The sequence below is a fragment of the Gallinula chloropus genome, assembly GCF_964237585.1.
Source record: "Gallinula chloropus genome assembly, chromosome: 1".
Taxonomy (NCBI): domain Eukaryota; kingdom Metazoa; phylum Chordata; class Aves; order Gruiformes; family Rallidae; genus Gallinula; species Gallinula chloropus.
In genome coordinates this window covers 22,182,980-22,204,128 of record NC_140085.1, presented here as the reverse complement: position 1 = coordinate 22,204,128, position 21,149 = coordinate 22,182,980, and the positions used below count along the sequence as shown (strand labels likewise).

The following is a 21,149-nucleotide window of genomic DNA, read 5'->3' as shown; positions in this document are numbered from 1 at the left end:
CTCCTTCCCCTAACCTCAGCTTCCCATCCATGTAATTTGCAGTTACCCCCCCAAATTAAAACTTCAGCGACGGAAGCAGCAGGGATTTCTGTGAGTTGGTAAGATACCACCTTCCTACACATTCTAACTGACATTTCATCCATTTTCTCTGGTTTAATGAGTATCACAGGATCCCAGAATGCCTAGGTTGGAAAAGACCCTTAAGATCCCTGAGTCCAACCGTTCCTGTCACCTGTCTTTTAAACACCTCCAGGGATGGGGACTCAAACACTTCCCTGGGCAGCCTGGGACAACTCCTTCAGCGATTTTTTTTTCCCCAACACCTAATCCGAACCTGCCCCGGAGCAGCTTGAGGCCGTTTCCCCTTGTCCTGTCTCCTATCACCTGTCACCTGGCTGCAGAGACCACCGCCCACCTCTCTGCCACCTCTGAGTACAGGGCGCTGGCATGTGGGGAGGCAAAAGGCAGCGGCTCCCGCCAGGCCCCCATAGCTCCCTGCAACTGCCTCTCGCTGCTGACTCGGCCCATCGGTTTCTTCTCTTCGGTTACATTTCAGAGACTGGAAAAAGCCCCGAGTTTTTCCTGAACCCTTAATCTTGGTGGATTTTTGGTGCCGGGGCATTCCGGAGCCAAAGGGGAACCGACCACCGGCAGAGGGATCCGCGCCCGGCGCGGGGGCAGCACCTGCGCCCTCGCACCCAGGAGCGGCGGCTGCACAAGGCCCGGCAGAGCGCCGGGCCCTGCTCCTGCAGCGGCCTCGGAGCTCCCGCTGGTCGCGGCGGCAGCCCCTGGACGGCGGGGGCGCCAGCCCGGCCACCCGAGCTCCGAGAGGCGGCTGAGCACCCCCTGCGGTTCAGCTCGCGGGCCCCGCGGCGCTGCTGACGGCGGCAGCCGGCGGCCCCACGCGCTCAGCCAGGCGGCGGCGCGAGCCGGGAAGGGACGCACAGGACCCGCCCTGCGGCCACGCCCCACTGGGGGCCGCCGTGGCCACGCCCTCCTCGCTCCGGGCTTTCCCGGCGCTCGGAGATGACCTCACGCGGCGGGTTGTCTCCGCCTTTTCCGTTCTCCGTACTGCCGCGGGCGGAGCCGTCGTCGATAACGTCACTGGCGGCGCGCCGGGGCTTCTCGCACGTGTGGCGCCGCTCGGCACCGCGTCGACCCGCACCGCTCGCGCGCCGCTGCCATGAGCTGCTCCGTGACGTGCGCCGCCTGGGTGCGCTGCGGCGTTGCCAAGGAAACGCCGGACAAGGTGGGTGCGGGGCCGGGCTGAGGGACCCCCCCCTCCAGCCCCCGCCGGCCTCACCGCTCTCTGTGTCCGCCCCGCAGGTGCAGCTCAGCGAGGAGGAGCTGAACCGCCTCATCGAGAGGGCCCAGGACAGGCAGGGGTGAGCCGGGGGCCTCGCCGCTGGCAGAGGTGCGGGCGGTGGGGGGAATGTGTGCTCCGGGCGGGGGGGAGCGGTCACCGCCCGCCCCGCGGTCCCGGAGCGGGAGCGGCGAGCAGCGGCGGCCGGCACCAGCCAGCGCGAGTTCCTCCCGGAGCGCCTGGTGTCCCCGGAGGGGCTCTCCGCCTGTCCGGGGAGCGACAGGAGGAGCGCAGGGCGCGGCGCGTCCTGCCCTCGCTGTGCCCGACCGAGACGCGGGTCCTTGGGTTGTCGCCCGTGTACTGTCGGAGTGTCTGAGCGCCTCGGGTGGTGCCCGCGGAGACTTGCTCGACTCTGGAGTTGCCGTTCCGGCCTGGCGTGAGGAGATAGGCTGTTGGGGCAGCCGTGGGCGCTTTGGAGGTGCGGCAAGCTGAGGGGGAGGTCCCAGGCTGACTGAAAAAGCCCTTACCCCTCCCTTGTGTCAAGTTTTGTCCCTTCTGCTTGTCAGGGAAGGGGGTAAAGAAACTTCTGAAAAGAGTAACAGAAGAGATGGGCTTAGGAAATGAGAGCTGCGGATGACAATAAAGAAATGACTGTCTTCTGCCTAGGAAAACGAGAGGTGCTGAGGGCTTATTCTGTCTTCTGGCCTTTTTCAGTTAGGGCTGTTCATGGACTTGGGCTGCTGGTTCTGTTTCAGCCTCGTAGGGTGGGTGGTTGTACCTTGGTATGGGTGATTGAACTGGCATTACTTATTTCTCCTTTGAGCATGGGAACCTTTGGGGTTTTGACTCTTCTCTTTAGAATTTCCTTTCTCTTTCAATTTCAGAAACCTCCAAAGATCCGAGGTGAGGTTTGTTAGTAGTTGTGCATTCAGTTTAACTTCAGCATGCAGGTTTAAGGGCTGTCTGTAACAACCAAAGGGGTTATGGTCTCTTTTGTAACAGCTGGTGCTTTGTAGAATTTGTTACATCATCAGTCACTTTTTTGCTGTGCAGAGATCACAGATCAGGCTCAGATTTAGACTCTCCAATTATCTTGTTACCTGATTTTAGACTAGGAAAAAATGGTAACAAGAAGCCTTTATTTTACTGAGCAGATTATAAAAATAGGTTTCCGATATTTACTTTATCTGTGAGACCTGTCTTGGCTCATTGTTGTCTGGGAATTTTGCCTGCAGAAGGACAGAGATGTGGTGTGTTCGGCAGGAATGCGTTCCTCTGGAGCCCGTTGGAGGTTTGTTAGGTCCTCAGATGATGTTTAATGTCCAATTCCTTCTGATGTAAGTGTGGGAAGTATGAGCAACTAAAATCTCAAAAATCTTGAAGAAATGCAAGAGTCATCACACGTGACAGGGTCTGTGGGTGGGGAAAAAAAGGTAACGATTTGGACACATGCAGATGCACAGAAGTGTGGTTGAAAGCATTATATCCACCAAAAAAACCCCAACCCTGAAACAGTAAGAGAGGGATTTGGAGACACAGTTCTGTCAAGGAAAATTTGTGCCACGCTTTGTCATGAAAACTTTTTAAGGGAAAATTCTCTGGTAGCCTGGTGTTGGAGTCTTGTATTTTGAGAAAACATGGAAAAAGAGTGAACAGTTTTCCAAATTATTGGCATAAAGACTTTGAAACCAATGTGAACAGCCAGGATTGTGTGTTGAAATCTTGTTAGCAGTCCCCTGAGCAATTACCTGAAGGATTCCAAATGTCACTGCTTCTCAGTCTGTGTATCCTTAAACAGGGATGATGCTGATGGCAGCGATACGGACCAGGTGGCATCTGGTGCGAATGTAGCCGTTCCTGATGGAGCAGCTGAGTCTTCCCAGAAAAACGAAGACCTGTCTGATGATGAACTGGGTGAATATGATTTGGAAAATTATGATGAAGAGGAATACACAGGTGAGAAAAATTTAAATGTCAGAGTAAGTGATGAACCTTTTCACTGCTTGCTGTACTTAAGACCTTAGATGGAAATTCACATTGCTAATTGTTTGCTTGTCCCAGTTTTGGAAATCACTTGGTGAAACAAGTGCCCCCTTTCTGCACTCTAGAACCAAGAGCAGAGTTGGAGAGACTGTCGCTCCCCCTTGCTGTAGTGCTGGAGCAAAGCAGCACAAGTCCCTGAGAGCACTGACCAGTTTAGCTTAATGAGGGGGTTCTGTTTGTAACATGGAGTTTCATTTAACCCACTCCCGATACTTTGCAGTATAGGTATTGGGACAGGAGTTTGTGACTTAACCTGCCACTGACGTGTATAAAAAATGTTCTGAAATTCCTGTCTAGGTGATCTAAAACTCGGAGATTCTTTGGCTACTCTGACAGTATATGGAAGTAACGATCGTGATCCTTATATCACCCTAAAAAGCACAGTAAGTACTGTAAAAATGTTAAAGTATCTTAAACAGCATAAACGCAGAAATCGGTTAAATTTTCCACAGCACCTTCAGGTCTGTGGGTGCTTGCAGTCCTTTTCCAAAGGTCTGCTGGAGTTTTGATCAGGTGGAACACTCTTCTTTTAAAGTTGCTCTGTGCAGTCCCCTGTATGTGGGCTTTTGATGTTTTAAGTCAGATGTTATGGTGAAGTAGCTTAATATTTAAGCCACATGCTTCTGTTTGTGGTGGTGGTTTGTCACATATCTACTAGGACCCATAAAATTCTTGAAGAAATAATAAATCTTGATATCAGAGGCCTTTAATGACCCGAATTAGAAAACTTGCCAGATAACAAGACTTACACCATCCACCAGTTTGTGGAAGAAATTAAGCAGAGGTGGACTCAGGCTGTATGTCAAATTGGGGCTATGGCATGAAGAAATCTGTCTCTGTTATTAACTGTCTATGCACAGCATACTGTGTAGTTAACTCTTTCTGCCTATATTCGTTTCCACCAATTATCAGATAGGGGACATCTTTGCAGGAGCTGGCTTTGCAGGAGTTCTGCAGGGTATGAAGAGGTCTTTGCAGTCTGACACAAGCTAACTGTCAACAGCACTGTCCTGTTAGACAGCCTGTTTGTCTTTTTCTAGTGAAAGGATGCAGCATGCAAGGAAGGTAATCCTTCTACTCTACTTAACATTGATATTGCCTTAGCTAGAGTATTTGGTTCCTCTTCAGAAAAGATACGGAGAGGTTCCTGCAGTTTATTTCAGAAGGATAGATGGTGACTTTTAATCAATTAATTTACATGGAGAGATTACTTAATCTCTTCTCACGTAAGCTCACTGTGCAACTGATTTCTGTAGTCTGGAGAGTGACTGGGAGAGACCGATCATCTGGGGCAGGGTGATGGAGTGGAGGTGGATTTTTTGAGACCTCTGCCAAGCAATAAAAATCTGTGATTTTTCTGGGTGCTGTCCTTTCTGTACTATTTTTGATTCTTTACAAAGCTAGTGAGATCGAAAGTAAAGAGCAGCTGTAGCCTTCTGCCTTGTGTAGGCATCTAGTTTGTGTGTCAGGAGACTTTGTCGAGCATGTGTGGTCTCTGACAAGGAGTTATGGTGACCTCACATGCTGTAACAAAGCTCGAGGAGAAAGGCATATGTCTTCTCTTTAAAATGAGATCACTTGCTATGGGCACTTTGGGGCACCGTATCTTTTCTCTTTGTTCACTGACTGCTTGATGATTTTTCTTGCTCCAATGTACCTGTAGAGAAGTGCTTTAAATTTTTGTAGTCAAAGGGGTATCGCACAGGGATTCGGGGAGGATATGAGCTACATTTATTCTGTGTCAGAAAAGCAAACTTGTCTTCCAGATGTAGAAAAAGTGAATACCTTTTTCTCAGGCCCGTTTTCCTACACTCAGATCCTTCCCTCGAATTCTGAAGGAGAATACTTCTTAGTGCTTCAAGATTAATTTTATGTTGTCTTTCAGTATTTTCTGCAAGAACTGCTGAAGACTTAAGCATTGTGCAGCATTAAGTTGCTTAATTCAACTTAAAAAATAAAGATTTGCAATACTTGATAAAGAATTGCAATGCTTGATAGAATTCAAACATTGAAAAGATGCTTGAAGTGAATAAAAATTAAAAGCATGCAAAAACAAGTCCAAAAAGTCCTGTTTGTGTTGTAATTTGAAAGATGGTGCTATGTTTGTGTAAGGTTATTGACTTTTTGTGGTGGTTTGACCCTGGCAGGAGGCCAGATGCCCACCAAAGTCTCTCTATCACTCCCCTTTTCAGCTGCACAGGGGAGAAAATACATATTCAGAGGCTTAGGAGTCAAGTTAAGGACAGGGAGAGATCATTCCACAATTAGTGTCATGGGCAAGACAGACTCAACACAGGATACAGGAAAGAAAACTCTAATTTATTACACTACACTGCACACCCAGTGACACCAGAGATGGATAATGAGAAGCACAACCAGATCTTAAAGCTCCTTCCCCCCACCCCTCCCTTCTTAGCAGACTTCCCAGTCATGATTTTACTCTCTTCTTCCCCTCCATTATGGCACAGGCTGGGGCAGAGAATGGGAGAATGGGGGTTTTGGTCAGTTCCTCACAAATTGTTTTCTTTCTTAGCTGGAAAGGGGGTGGGGGGGGTGGGGTGGGGGGGCATTCCTCACACCTTTCCCCTGGGGTCCCACCCACAGGAGACAGTCCTCCACGAACTTCTCCAACCCGAGTCCTTTTCCACAGGGCTTCAGCTCTTCACCAAGTGCCCCAGCGTGAGTCACCTCTATGGGGAGCAATCATAAATCACAGAATGTCTCTCAGTCTCTCAAGCCCAGACTTGTCCAGACTGGTCCTCCACAGAGTCACAGGCCCGCCCTGCCCCAGCAAACCTGCTCCGGCGTGGGTCTCTCTCTCACGCTCATCTCTGTGTCTCTGTATCTCTCCATGGGCTGCAAGTGGGATCTTGTCCTTTTCCATGTGCTGTGGGGGGACAGCCGCTCCACCATGGGTTTCTCCATGGGCTGCAGGGACATCTTTCTCTCTGGCACCTGGGGCACCTCCTTTCCCGCCTTCTTCATTGACCTAGGTGCTTGCACAGTTTCTTACATCTTCTCACGCCCTTCTCTGGTAGCAAAAAGCAGCTGCTAGCATTATTTTTCTTCTTAAATGTGACCCAGAGAGGTGCTGTGACCGTCACTGATGGGCTTGGCCTTGGTCAGCAACGGCCTTGAGCTGGTTGGTGTTTACTCTGTCAGGCCTGCAGAGAGCTTCTGGCTGCTTCTTGCAGAAGCCACCCCAGCAGCCTCCCTCCTCCATCAGCACCCAGTCACTCAAAGCTACAACACCTTTACGTACAGTTCTTAGTTTTCTGCTAACAGAAATCCCCTGAATGCTGTCCATTCCTCTGTAACAAGGAAGATTAGATGAGAGGTTACATCTGTTCTGGTACAGCTCAATGCCCAGTATAGCTGTAGGCATTACTTCTCTGGAAATAATTTCTGGAAAGTAGACAATGCTTTAATGCTCTTGGAATTGTTTCCTGCACGTGGGGAGAGATTACAATACATTTATTGTGTAAAAAGTTGTTACAATATATAGACGCTGAAGGCAAGAGAGCACAAGGGAAATAAGCTATGTATGTGGGCTTCTGGTGCTGATTCTGTTTTCAGCAGTGGGCTGCATCATGGTAGCCTCAAAAGGTGGTTTCATATTTGGTAATTAAACATCTCTCTGAATCCACCTAGGTCCACATAAGCAGTCCTTCAGTCTGTGTCAGAATATTCAGTCTCCTCACGATCAAGCCTGGTTCCTGTCTTTCTCTGTTTATCACCATAAGATGGTTTTAGGCAGGTGGGCAGCAGGGTGTTGGGTTTTGAGTGATTTGTTATGGTTAAAAATTATCACCCATTTAACCTTTTGAACATGTGTAGTTTTGTGTGTTCATGTGCTCTGCTTACCATCCGTTGCTCTCTCCTGTTTTGCTGTTCAGGATCAATACGAAGAGGAGGACTTCCTGATTAAGCCCAGTGACAATCTTGTCCTTTGTGGCAGGGCTGATAAAGACTGCTGTAGTTTGGAGGTCCATGGTGAGTAACATAGGATTTAGTCCTCACAGTGAATTTAGAGAATGTCTTGCCTGTCCTGTTCTGTGTTCAGAGGTTTGGGGTATTTTTCTCTTCATCTGCCCTGTGTGTGTTGTCCTTCTTCCTGTATCATGGTTCTGTAGCTGCTCTCTAGAACTAGAGTAATTAACATGGAGTTACTGTTACTTAGAAAATAGTGTGCCTTTATCAGGCTGTGCATCATTGTCTTTCCTATGTTAGTACATGGTCTGTTCAGAGAATAAAAATGTTTCTTCCAAGTAGTCTTACTTTCCAGATCATGCAAGATTCCTCTAGTGGTTTGTTGTTGTTTAGTCTTTTTTTTCCCCTTGTTTTTGCCTTGCTTCTTTAAATGTGCTTTCCACTGGTAGGAGTAGTAGAATCACCTTTATCATCTTAGTTTTAGAAGGGATGGTCTGCATACCACTTGTTCTAGAGGTGGGTTTAGTTCTACTGTGAAAAAGAATTTTCTGTTGCAGCAAGGAGTGCTGAAGTGACTACTGAGTGTGCTGAAGTTGCCATCTTTTCTTATGGTGGTTCTTTGAGGGAAGGTTTCTGCTATGGTACATGCCTCAGCAAGCAAAGTATTCTGTTTTAAGAAAACAGCAAGACCACAGTGTTTGAAAGCATCTCTTCAGATCCCAGCACCTGGCGCTTTCTGTATCTGGAGGTCACAGATTTTATTAACTGTACTATTATCCCGCTATGAACTTATAAAACAGTATCACAGGCTTCTGCAGTTTATTACACTGAGTAGCTCCATCTTCGTTAATTACTAAGGCCACTTAGTTAACTGGAAACTTTAGTTAATGTTTGAACATCTGTCACATGGACTTAGAAACAGCACAGTGATTTTATGTGTGTGATACCGTTTTATTAAAATAATCAATGGATTTTATTGTAAGGAGAGAAATAGCTGGCTGGAGCGATCTGTTGAGTGTATGGTTGCTTTACCAGAACTCTTCCTGTATCACAGTTACAACCTGCTGAAGGTAACTTCATCTGACTTCTACAGCTCCCTCTAATTTGAAAACTCTTTGTCTTTACCTTTGATTGCCTCTGGAATTCTTTTTTATCTGTTTAACTGCTGATTCTGTAACAAGAATGTCTGAGCCTCCAGTGATGTATCCCTCTGGTGGATATGGAGCATTTAGTTTGAACTGACCTTACAAAGTATGTTAGGAATGAAGTGTCTGAAGTGTCTGAGCTTTGCTGAACTTGTCACTCCGTAACCTAAAGCACACAGGTGTGTATGTGGGGTTTCTGTGTAGTTCTGTGACATTGGTGCTTGGAGGCTTTGGCCTCTACACTGTAACTCTGAACACGCTGCAAATTTACATCCTTGATCTCTTTGACAGGTTAGTGTTTGCAGCTCGTGCCTTTGTGGAGTGAAGGGTTTAGAGTTGCTTCGCTGATGTCTTGTCTCTCTTTTATTCTCTTTCAGTGTATAATCACGAGGAGAACTCATTTTATGTACATCATGATATTATCCTGCCTGCTTATCCTCTGAGCCTGGAATGGTTGAATTTTGATCCTAGTCCCGATGAATCACCAGGTAAATTACACAGGATATTGTAAATGCCTGGTTAAATAGTTTTTACTGGAAAGGTGTATAAATGTAATGTTGTCACTAAATAATTCCCTCCAGTGGTCTTATTTCTGGAGGGAAGTAAGAGTAGTAAGATACCAAGATGGAAAAATTGACTGTCAGGTTTGGTTTTTTTTTTTTAGTTTGGTGATACAGCTATCTCATTGAGGTTGCCATAACAAGTGATTTGACTATAACACTGATTTTATTACAAATAATTAAGTTATTGTCAATTAGCAGACCAGAGCAAGCTCTCCTCTAATCTGTTTTTTTTCCCATTTGCAAATGAAAGGTTGCTTTTGTACAAAATCATTAGGCAAACGCAGTTAACTAACTGCAGAACACAAAAAAAAATGTATGTATGTATTTAGGAATCTTTTTCCTGTATTTTACAGATTTTATTTTTTTTCCATAGCACAGGGAATGTGGGTTTAGAGGGGATTTTTTTCCTTAGAAACTAAGCAAAACGTGAAACTTTATACAGCTTCGTTGGCCAGTTACTTGTACTGAAGGGGAAGTGTATTGGAGAGCAGGAAAAAATTTTCTGGCAACATCTGCTGTGGGTTGACATTTGTAAATTGCTCCTTGTCAGTTATAATCACCAAAGAGGTTCAAACAGAACATTCTGGCACATAAGTGGAAGTCTTACTTAAAGAAATAAGCAACAGCTGGATTACTAAATATGCTGTGTTGTAACTCTAAGTGAATGTGGCTGCATTTGGGTTTCTGCTTGTAGGAAATTATGTTGCAGTGGGTAATATGACCCCGGTTATTGACGTTTGGGACCTTGATGTAGTAGAATCCTTAGAACCAGTCTTTTCTCTTGGAGGCACAAAAGACCAAAAGAAGAAAAAGAAAGGAAAGAAGGTAAGTGTTGCAAAATGGTTTCTCTGGTTGCATGGAGGAGACTTAGAGCAAGGATAACACTGTTATTACTTTTTTCCTACGGGAAAAAAATCTGAGATAATCTGGTTTAATTCTGTCATGTTGAAAGATGGTGTTTAGACAGGTCACAGAAGATACCATGACCATCTGTGTTGGGTTAAGATGAGTATTTTCCTATGACTCCAAGAGTTGAAAAGGCATTGAGCAATAAAGGGCAAGGTTGACACGCTAATACAAGACATTTGCTCAGGATTCACCTCCGTTAGCTTTATCTTATCTAAAATGTAAGCGTATTTTATGCTACTCACTGAGATTGTTTAAGGCACAGAGACACCCCCAGGGAGTGGCTGAATTTCTTTGCAGAGGAAACCTTGAATGCCACAGAGGAAGACTGAGGTTTAGAGTGAATGCCAAGTTATGTGAGAAAAATCTGACCCTCATTGTATGCCTGAATGAGTGGTTATCATTTGTCAAAATTCTTTGGTCTGTAAAACAAGTGTGGAAGATAACATAACTTAAATCTGATGGATTTTGCTTAGAGTGGATCCTTCAGGAAGTGCTTGAAGACTCCCTAAACAGGGAAGGTGAACATTGGGTACACAGCTAATCTTGGTTTCCCAAACAAAGGAGCATTGCAGTGTTAGGCAGCTGAAGAACCACCCTGTGTAATTCTGATGGGGATTTACCTCTTGAGCTCCCAGACCTTCTGGCTTTAAAAACAATAGGAAAAGTATCCTTGGGAGAGGAATTGTCCTGTGAAACTTGCTTCTGAAAATCACCTATTTACCAGAACTGCTGTTGAAAGTACCATTCATAAGTGTTTCTGCACTCTGAAATGCTAGCTGTTCTCTGTATGGATAATTAAAGTCTGGAATTAAGAACAGAAGAGGAACATGGTGGCTTATGGGTAGTTTCCAATTGCTGTCCCAGTAAACTTTGAAACTTAACCATTTTAAATTAGAATTTTTAGGAGCTGGCAGTTACAAGGACCTGAAGCTCAGCTAATTGGGATGAGAGTGAGGGAAGTGCCAGGAGTGTTTAGAAAGAAGCTGGGAAAAAACTGCACATTAGCTGGAGACAGTGAATTTTCTTGTTCTAGCCTGAGGGCAGTAACCAGGTCTGTAAGCCCACCAGCTGTGCATGGACCAATCTGAGATCTGGGGTCGGAGGTGAGGTGCAGGTACTGCAGAGACAGTCCTATCAAAAGCCTTGTTGCAGCAAGTGAGAGTAATTTAAAACATGTTTGTGAAGGTGTTAAGGAGTTTATGCTGGTGTGTTATAACGTTTGATTGCCACAGAAGCTGTTGTTTTCAAAAGTCTGTTTATATTGTGTTTGGATACACAGAGTTTATCTTCAGAAGGGACAGTGAAAGGACACACTGATGCTGTGCTTGATCTGTCATGGAATAAACAAAGCAGGTAAAAGAGTACTTGAGTAACAATGGACGGTTACAAAATTGTATATTTGATTAGGCATAGATTTTTCACACAAAGCCAGAATCTCATGTAGTGTGACAGTGAACTTGAAAGCAGTGCTGAAATTAATCAAGTTTCAAAAATGCCTCCCCCCTACTTTTTTTTTTTAAAGAGAAGTATTGATTTGAAGCCTTTATATTGCCACAGATCACTTCCTATCTGCAGGCCCTCCAGAAGAGGGCAGGGCTGAGGTAGGTCTAAGCCATTTGATACATCAACTGCATTTAAGTCAGATGCACAGACTGGAGAAGGAAGAAGACTGCCCTGATCTGTGCCAATGTACCAGTGACCTAAACCACCATTTCAACAGACAGAAGTACATTTATAGAAGGAAGTACTTGCTGCACTGTTTTGGTTTGTTTTTTCCCCTTTGGCTTTTGCCCTAGAGCTGTGGAAAGAAAAGAGGGTGTTAAAGCCTCAACTGCAGAGCTACAGAAATGCCTGGGACCTTTGGGTTATCCTAGGCAGAGAGAGTTTCCTGCTTCCTGAATGGGCTGGCAATGAAATGCTGCTATTGAAGCAACACAAAGTGGGCCTGTTTTGGGGGACAGGTCAAGCTCAGTGTGCTGGCCAAAGTAAAGATACTGCCAGTTTTTATCACTTAGGTGGGTTTTAACAGTTCAGCTGTTGGAGGATCCTCAGCTTGGGCCTCAAAACTGTGCCAGTCAGATACAGACTGGGGGTTTTTGTTTCTATTTTATTTCCTGCTGTCGTAAATGCCCTGAAGATAAGGAGTCCTGATGAGCAGGTGTGTAAGCCTTCACTTACAATACTTTGTTATCTAGATACCGAAGAAGGAAACATCCACTGGACATGCAGCAAATGTACATAAATTGCACTCTGAATTTACTGTTGTTCTTACATTGTAGATAGGCACAGAGTCTGGTAGCGACCATTCCACCAGTCTTACAAAAGAGCAGCTTTCATGTACCTTTCATGTCACCTTGACAAGTCACAAAAGTTACAGCTACAATAATTGTCAGAACGTCAAATTCTGTAACAGGCAGAATTACAAACTTATTGATACTGCTCAGTCTTTCAGGAAATAAAAACAGCCTTCAAGTGGGAAGCTTAAGGGCAAGACAAGGAACTCCTTGCCACTACTTTTTTGTAAATGTGGTTGGGTTTTTTTCTGGTTTTATTTTTGGGGGGTGGTGGGTGTTTTGTTTTGTTTTAAGCAAGACATGGTGTGGCAGCTCTGTATAAATAACTTTCTGCCTGTAGGCCATAGTGGCATCACTGGGAAATGTTCTCAGAGCCTTCACTATGCATTGTCTTAACTTTGCCTTGAAACGCTGTTTGGGTGAACAGTGTTTCCAGGGGAATATTAGTGCTCTCAGTACTAACCAAGTGTTTCTTACTTAAACAAAACAAACCCCCAAAATAAACCCCAAAACAAACCAATCAACGAAAACCAACAAAAAACAACCAACAAAAAAACCACACCAAAAAAAGGGTGGGAGGAGCAGTTTCAGTCAGAAACAGCATGGAGCAATGGTAGTAATTGTACTGTGCATTTGACAGGCCTTTGGGAATGTTTTGATTTTTTTCTGATCTAGCTTCTAAACTGTGTGTTTATTGTTCTTATGGCAGTTAGTCAAATTTAAGTTGAAATGTGGAGCCTGCAAGCTAACTAAAATGCATTCTGTGAAGACTGTACAGTCTTGGGCCTTCAGCAGTGATATAAACATTCAGATATTAGCAAATTATTTTAACAACAGGTTTGTCTTGCTTCTGGCTGTGTATTCATTTTATACAGAACTAGGTTGCATAGATAATGTTTTAAAAGACTGCCTTAATATCAAAGGAAAGGAAAGCCTTTCTTGCTTCCTTTTGTTTGAGAAATCTTCCAATAAAAGATACCCAAAGTAGTGTTGGGAGGGAAATAGAAGAGAAACTGTCTATGTTGTGATTATAACTGTTGTACTAATATAACTTAATATAGTCTGTTCGTAGTCCTATCCCTTAGAATTACCTTCAGGCAGCTGTCCCTCGAGCTGGAAATACACGGAGTACTTGATCTCAGAGTCAGGCTTTATATGTATTTCAGAATTTTGACCATCAGTGGTTTCTATCTGTACAAAGGTTTTTAAAAGTTATCTTTTGATCCCTTATCAGGAATGTTTTAGCAAGTGCATCTGCTGACAACAGTGTGATTCTGTGGGATATGTCTGTGGGTAAGCCAGCAGCCAGCCTGATGCTACACACAGACAAGGTAGGTAATAATTGCTATGTTTCTTCCACTGTAAAATGCAGAGAAAAAAATTATTGCATTAAAAATGACAACTTTTTCATTAGTTGCTTGGTAGTGAATGCTTAGAACAACAGTTCTGTAATATCCTGACAACTGTGCAGATAAGTTTACATTTCTGAATTGCTTTTGTAAACAATGCTGCATTTGCTTTCAAATGTTATTTAAGTTATCCTTTAGAAAGCTTACAGAAATTTACACCAGATTTTGAAACGCCTTTTGTGTGAAAGCCCTTGTGGTTGGGAATCTGGTAGTATTGGTATAACTACAAAAAATAGGTCTTTGAGCATAGGTCAAGCTGTAACTCTCCTTTAAGGCAACAATAAGTGTCAGGTAGAGTTTGTTCTAGGTAAGAAAGATATAAAATAAATGATACTAAAATGCCATAGTGATGGGTACTTCAGAAGTGAATTAATTTCATAGTAATTAAAATGTGAAGGTTAGGTATTAATAGTGATAACCTTGTTTTGCTGTTAACAAAGTCACTGCCCTTGGCAAACTCCTGATTTTCATTTTTTGCCAATGTCTGCATTTTTCCCCAAACTGGAAGCAGCTATTCTTTAACCTCCTCCAGTTTATTTTAATATCTACAGCAGAAAGGGGGCATGAGGATCTGTTCAGTTAAATTATATTGGAAAATGTCTTGTTTCCTCTGGATGGGGGTGTTTGAATTAAAAACAATGTGCATTTCTTGCAGTGTTCTATGAGAAAACTGAGTATGTCTCTTGCACTGAGAAATCTGAGTATCAGTGAGCTTAATAGGAGGGTGGTTTGGGGGCCAACATGCTGTTTTTGCGGGGAGGTTGTGCTCAGTCAAAGAAAGCTCCTGTGTATGTGTCTTAATGTTTATTTTTAAACAAATTCTTCTGTTACCTAGGTCCAGACTTTGCAGTTTCACCCATTTGAAACTCAGACCCTTATTTCTGGATCTTACGATAAGTACGTCGGGGTAACGTTTCGAATGCTGCACACGGGGAGGGTGTTTGTAGTGAGTTTAAGCCCCTTTGGCTGCCTCATGTTTTCTTTTTCATGTACATACAACTGTGCCAAATCTTAGTAATGCTGCTGTGTTTTTTCTGGTCAGGGATCCAGGTCTGTATGTGGCCCAAACACAGGTATCACCTCTTTCTCAGGCCTAGCCAAAGCCTTTAACCATCTAGACTGGCATTTCCTGTGCCAGGTGTCTGCTTCACCTGGATTTATTGCTTCTTTTGGCCTTCAGGCATTATCAGCATTGGAAACGTGTCCCCGGTGAAGGTTTTACCAAACTGTGACCCAGGGTGGGAGCATGAGGGACTTCAAAAATCCCAGCTTAGCAGGCTCTCTCTCATGATTGCAGCGTGGAGTTGCTATGAAATGGTTTGTGTCTGCATACTTGGACTGTGTAACCACTAGTATTTATTAGGCCTGACAGCCAAAACACTTCCCCTTTGTTGTCCCACCTCTTAGGGATAACTTGCTGATTTGTTCTGTGATTTTTTTTTTTATATTGATATTTTTATTTTGCTCTTAAGACTTTGTCCTTGTGTTAAAATTAATTTAAAGACATGGCAGTATTTAGTCAAATCTTTTTGTTACCTGGCTTGTATTCCCTTGCTACAGGAAAAAAATTTTATTGCTGTTAGGAACCTGCTTCTGTTCAATTTCTTCCCCCTTGAATCACTTCAGTAAAACAAGAAAAAGAAGTCCAAAGTCTGAGCCCAGCTTCTCGTTCCCTTTATAGCTATCCCTCTGATCCCACGGACACCTACAAACCAGTGTCCTGTCTATAAACCAGTAGACTGTTCTTGTGGATTTTTCCTGTAGAGCTGTTCAATGAAGACTGGCAGATGCCTTGAAAACCTGAAAGTTAAATGGTTAAAAATTGCATATAAAACTATTGTGGTAAAAGAACTGAGATCACATTTCTTTGGCTTTAGTTGTAGGATAGAGTGGGAGTGGGTTACGCTGTGTATATAAATTGTAGTGAGATGTTGCAAGAGTGATATCATAACTCTTTTCTTGCATTTACATCCAGGAGCTTTTTGAGTTAGGACAGGTTCTGCTGCCACTGGGCTGAGCACAGGTGCATAAAGAATCCCAAAGGACCCACTAACTCCTGTCTGCTCTGTTTTTTGGAGTAGCATTTCCCTAAACACTTGTAGAGATTCATTATTTCTTATTAAAGCGTATTTGAAAATGTTTATATATGTATTGCAAATTGATTTCTATTTAGTGCATTATTTTGAACAGCCATGACTTGACTTTACTGAAGTCTGCTCATAATTAAGTGATCTATTTTGCATAATTATGGTCTCCTGTATGATAAGCATCACAGGCATTAAGCAAATCTGAGCTCTTTTTGCCTAACTAGGATGGCTGTTTGTAACCAAGATTAAACTGTGAAGCTTATATAAAAACCTTGTGCATATCTGAGAAATTTTCATCCCTTACTGAGTTGGAAGTTTAAATTGTGAAGTTTTTTTCCATTTTAATTTTTGAATTGTAGTTTACATGCACCTTCTGTAGATGCCAATGGTAAAACCAACTTCATTAAGTATTCTGCCATGATTTTATTGTTTTCTTAATTTCCTATCCCTTTTTCCTGTAGATCAGCTGTGCTGTATGACTGCAGAAACCCACAAGATAACCATCGAGTGTGGCGGTTTAGTGGTCAAGTTGAAAGAGTAACCTGGAACCATTTTTCACCTTGCAATTTCTTAGTGAGTACACGTTCTTCTAGTCTTGGTCCACCGACTGTTGCCATTTCGCTTAACCTGTGTTTTTGTGTCATAACACTTGTGAATCCTGTGACAGGCCTGCAGGACAGCTGGGCTGTGGGGGCCGCTTATTTTAAAAATGTGGTGTGGGGAGGATGGTTTGAGGTAGGTTTTTTTTGGGCAGGTGTATTGAGACCAGCTGCGTGTGTGGTATCTTCATCGTGACAGTAGAAAGCAATTGATGCTGATGCATTTTCGCTTTGCCATGTGTTCAGTGGTGGGGATGTGTTTTCCTTTGTGTCACTGCTGCTGTTTAATGTAATGAGGCAATTGCAACTGAGAAGTAGCCAATGAGACAAAGATTCTGAATAGTCAGTGTTTCAAATCTGCACTAGAGGGCACTGTCCTGTGTGGTACAGAGTAAAAATACCTTGGTTATGGCAAGATTTTTATAAAAAACGTTGACACAGAATTTAAAAAACATATTTTTATCTCAGTTTCTGTCTAGTTCTCCATTGCTTTGTGTGCATAGCCAACAAAAGCAGTTGCTTGGTTCTGTTGGGTTAATGATGCAGATCTTAGTACAGTCCCTATCAGCTTTGCATGGGGCTATTATGCAGCTACAGGATGGCTCCAGAATGTTTGAACTGACCGTTAAGAGGCCCAAGGCCTTGTATTTCACTGCCGAATGGGAAAGCCAAGCTTAGTAGTGCAATCAATGTAAGAAATGTGTATAGGATTAAGACTTGCTTGTAAGTCCCTGCAGCACAGTTCAAGTACGTAGACTAGCCCAGGCATCCAGCTGGATGGAGTCTGTCTCAAGTCACAGGGATCTCTAGAGGGTGGGTAGTGTTTCATAGGAGGGGTTTTTCCAAGCAAGTGACTGTGGCTGTTTGTTTTTAACATGCTGTGGTTTCCTTAGGCAAGCACAGAGGATGGGTTTGTGTACTGCCTGGATGCCCGTTCTGATAAGCCGCTCTTCACCCTGAAAGCTCACGACGCAGAAGTGTCAGGTAAGCTGTGTGTGTGTCTCCAGCAGAGGTCTTTAACTGCTGTGACTGGGGCGGTGGCGATTCCTTGCTTCACAAGGAAGAGTTGTGCATACTGACCTCGCGTACTAATGAAACAAATCTCTGCTGGGGACCCACTGTAAGCAAAGTATTTTACCAGCAGTGAGCCTTTCTCAGTGAGTATCATCAATAAGCATGTCAAACCAGATCTGCTGGGACACGCTCCCTGGTTTTGGGTGAGGAAGAACCAATGCAATGTGGTCCAGGACTGTGAAGTATAATTTTTAACTCCTCTAGCCGTAGATACTGATGTTCCCTCTGGAGGTGATTCAGGCATGGCATGTGGGAAGGTTTTCACGCTGCCTCTTTTAAGCTAAACCATTCGATCAGTATAGGAGCTTCTAAATAGCAATTTGAAGCACCCGATTTGGTATCTAAAGTGAGATTGTATGAATATACCCCATTGCCTTGGGTAGCAAAAGAGAATGTCTTTGGGAAGTGAATGGAAAAAATTCCCTGGGGAAGCCAGATTGTGTGAGGTGGGAAGCAGAACAGTAGTATCTCTGCGCTGTTACTGGGTATAGAGACACTGCTGGCCTACTTGAAGTCACTACAGGGAGCAGTGGCAGCACGAAATTTTCATTAACGTTTTGCTCCTCTGTGCTGGAGCAGTTTAACGTGAGGAGAATTATCAGGCTTGTTCTCATGACTTCACAGGTATCCTCATCTCTGTGAAACAGTGGCTACCCTGTGATCTCACACTGCTGCACTCTTTAATTTTCCAGGGCTACAACTAAGCAGTCAGATCAAAGGGTGCCTTGTGACGTCATCTGCTGACAAACACGTGAAAATCTGGGATATCCTGGGAGACAGACCAAGTTTAATCCATTCCAGGAATATGAAAATGGTAGAGTAATATTAATTTCTTGATTCCAAGAAGGTTTCTATGTAAACTGTGTTTAACCTTTTTTTGTCTAACTTGATCTTGTTTTATGTAACATATTTTAGGGAAAAAAACCTAATCACACCTGTGTATTCTGGGTAAATTGTGCTCAATACAGTGCAGAATTCCATTGGCAGATTGTTCCAAAGCCTCAGACCTGAATACCTGATACCACGTTCTATGTAGAACTATGGCTACTCCAGCTGCCAGGCTGGAGTGGACAAAGCTGTGATTTACTGTTTGTAATTAGCAGGGCTTGACTTCAGTTTTGTGTCTTTGCAACATAAGTTTCAGGAAACATATAGAGCTTGCCGAGCAAGTTTTAACAAATGTGAAAGTTATTTTCAGATGAAAAAATCCATTTTAGGAAGATATTTTAAAAGAAAAATCCTCTTTCTGCCTCCCCCCAGGGTGTTATCTTCTGTGCAGCTTGCTGCCCTGACTTCCCCTTTGTCTTTGCCTTTGGAGGAGAGCGAGAAGGGCTGCGTGTTTGGGATATAGGCAAGGTTTCTGCAGGTAATACTCTCATGGTTTTTCAATCTCATGTTTTTCTCCTTGCTCCCAGGGTGTATTTGTATAGTGGGTAATGTGCTGTGCCTCTGAGAGGAACTGTAGGTTAGTATTTTTAAGTACTCCAAGACTTCATGTGTTCATATTTTCAGCTTCAAAAAATATGTTTTTTCCTAACTTGGAGAACTGTGTTTGCTACAGGAGTCATTTTCTGGCAGCTGAAGTATACTACCTGAGTTCTTGTAATAGCTACATTTTAGGTCTTTTCTTAACGTTTCTGATGTAATCAGGTATCACTTTCTTGGGTATCTCTAGGAATAAAAGTGAAGACTGGTTCAGATTGGTTGTTGTAGCTACGTGTAACTGAATGGCATGAATTTTGGAGAAGGCTTTTAAGAACTTGGTGGAAACCAGGGGCACTAAAACCAGAAATAAATGATTTAAACTTAATGTTTTGCTCTACAAACCTCATCCATTTCACAGTACTTAGGTACACGGATTATGCACAGGGAAACCTCTAGACATGCTCTGGGGGACAAATAACAGGACTTGTAATTCAAGTATCAGATGTGGGAGATTATTTTGGCATAGAAGGTTCAACTCCCCACTCGGGGTAAGGGGCAAAGCTTTCAAACCTCTCCAGGTTAGGATTGCCATTCCGTGAAGTTAATGTGCTCTACCTGCTGTACTGCTCGTCTCTGGAATCGTAACATGTGAGCAATCCTGTCTGTGTTACAGTGAAAGAAGCCTTTGGAAACAGAGAGAGACTTGTTCTGGCCAGTGCCAGCTCTGCAGCTGGCAGCTCCATGGCCGGCAGTAGCAGCAATGATTCGGAGACGGCAATGGAATCGTGATGGTCCATCCCATCCCAAACTCCAAGTAATTAATGGGACTAAGATTAATGTACATTCTGAAAATCCCTGTTTGACTCAGTGTCTTGCAGTCTGCAGGCTGCTTCATCTCGGACAAAGGAACGTGGTGGTGTGGTTAAGCTCTAAGTCAGCAGTTCTAAATTCCTGCCTCTGTCACCAGCTTTGAAAGATTAAATCACTTGCTTTTGCCTGAGATTACGATCCCTGAAACAAGGGATGCATAAAGTTGAGATATCAGAATGAAACACACTAGAAAATTCCTGCTGCTTCCAGAAGTTTGTTGAGTACTGCAAAGAAGGTAAGTATCTTCTAAAGGCCTATGGAAAGATACTTCAGACAGCAGTTATGTAGTAAATAAAAGCTGAATGATAATGACAAGTGTAAATAGATAATTTATCCTTAATTTTAGATTGGATTTACAGATTTCTAATACAGATTTTAGAAGTTCTTTTTAAGAGTATTTCTTGGGCAGGAAGTCCCTGAGTAGAATCCTGGAATGTAATTGTAACACCTCAGCTCCCCAGTATCAAATAGGAAACACTGTAGCTGTGTCTCATCAAGATCAAGGATTTTTCCCTGGGTCCACAGCACCTGAAGCTTACTGATGTTGCCTGGCTATTGATTCGGTTTTTCTTCAGGGTCCAAAGGTAATATATATAAAGAGAATTTGAACTGAAATAAGGAGGTGCTACTCCGAAGAGGATGAGAGGCTGTCGGGACACAAAGCAAGGGTAGGATCTCAGCTGATCACTGAGACCAGTGAAAGCTGACCATGTTAGGTACTCATTCCTAACTCCTCCCTGAAACCAGAAGGCACAGAGGAACACTGACTATCAGCCTAACCACTGACCTAAACACTCTGTTTTGAGCATCAGGACCTAGTCAAGGACTGTGACTTGATCCATTTCCTCACATTTAAAATGAACACTCAAGTGCCTTACCCCAGGCCAGAAGTAAAATGCTACTCTTACCCTCCTGTGAAGTGCTTCCCTCTCTGTGTACTGGAAGGCGTCTGTTGAAGTCCTGCTGCTGCAATAGTGCCCTGGGTGTTAAAGCAACTGCACATGGAGTTGACAAGATCCTACCACAGCTTTCCCCACAGCTCATTGTAACTCCTCCTGGCAAGGTACAGCAGGTAAATTGTACCAGTACAAGAGGCAGATAGGAAAAAGCAGAACCGTATCTTTTCACTTCAAGGGATGGAAAGGACTGTCTGCTTCTCAATGCACTGTAGCTGTTTCTAGCCCGACAGCAGGTGCTTAGCATAGCTCTGCAGGAACCAAGACTCTTTTGGATGTGTTGGGATTCCTGCCTCCATCCTTTCTCTGCCAAGCAATAGTGAACAGCGTGTGGAACAAAAATGCACAACTGCTTTTGTGACGCTTAAGAAAGTGAAAGCAACAGAACCACCTCTGTTCAAGTGTTCTCCACTGAAAGCTGTAAGTTTTTCAAAGCTATTATGTGAAATAAATGCTTTATGTTAAGCTCTTTGAGCACAGTAATTTCCGTTTTCTCTGCTGCTGGTATTAATTGGCACTATGGTTCTGGAAGTGGCTTTTTG

At 43.7% G+C, this 21,149-nt stretch overlaps 1 protein-coding gene across 1 annotated transcript; it reads left to right on the top strand.

Annotated features, from left to right (window-relative positions):
• Positions 1 to 1,132: 1,132 nt before the first annotated feature.
• On the top strand, positions 1,133 to 21,090 carry PWP1 (PWP1 homolog, endonuclein). The gene is made up of 15 exons (XM_084266525.1): positions 1,133 to 1,249; positions 1,327 to 1,385; positions 3,102 to 3,259; positions 3,644 to 3,729; positions 7,243 to 7,339; positions 8,799 to 8,909; positions 9,679 to 9,809; positions 11,173 to 11,246; positions 13,422 to 13,518; positions 14,432 to 14,493; positions 16,145 to 16,256; positions 17,176 to 17,266; positions 18,049 to 18,170; positions 18,617 to 18,722; positions 19,455 to 21,090. Exons 1-15 carry the CDS (start codon positions 1,184 to 1,186, stop codon positions 19,568 to 19,570), a joined length of 1,488 nt encoding a protein of 495 aa, XP_084122651.1. The 5' UTR covers positions 1,133 to 1,183; the 3' UTR covers positions 19,571 to 21,090.
• Positions 21,091 to 21,149: the final 59 nt, after the last annotated feature.

Excerpts from the sequence above, each read along its gene's own strand:
- PWP1 (XM_084266525.1), top strand. The coding sequence starts at position 1,184 with ATGAGCTGCTCCGTGACGTGCGCCGCCTGGGTGCGCTGCGGCGTTGCC. Across the intron at positions 17,267-18,048 it reads TCACGACGCAGAAGTGTCAG|GGCTACAACTAAGCAGTCAG; the intron begins GTAAGCTGTGTG and ends TTAATTTTCCAG. Across the intron at positions 18,723-19,454 it reads TATAGGCAAGGTTTCTGCAG|TGAAAGAAGCCTTTGGAAAC; the intron begins GTAATACTCTCA and ends TCTGTGTTACAG.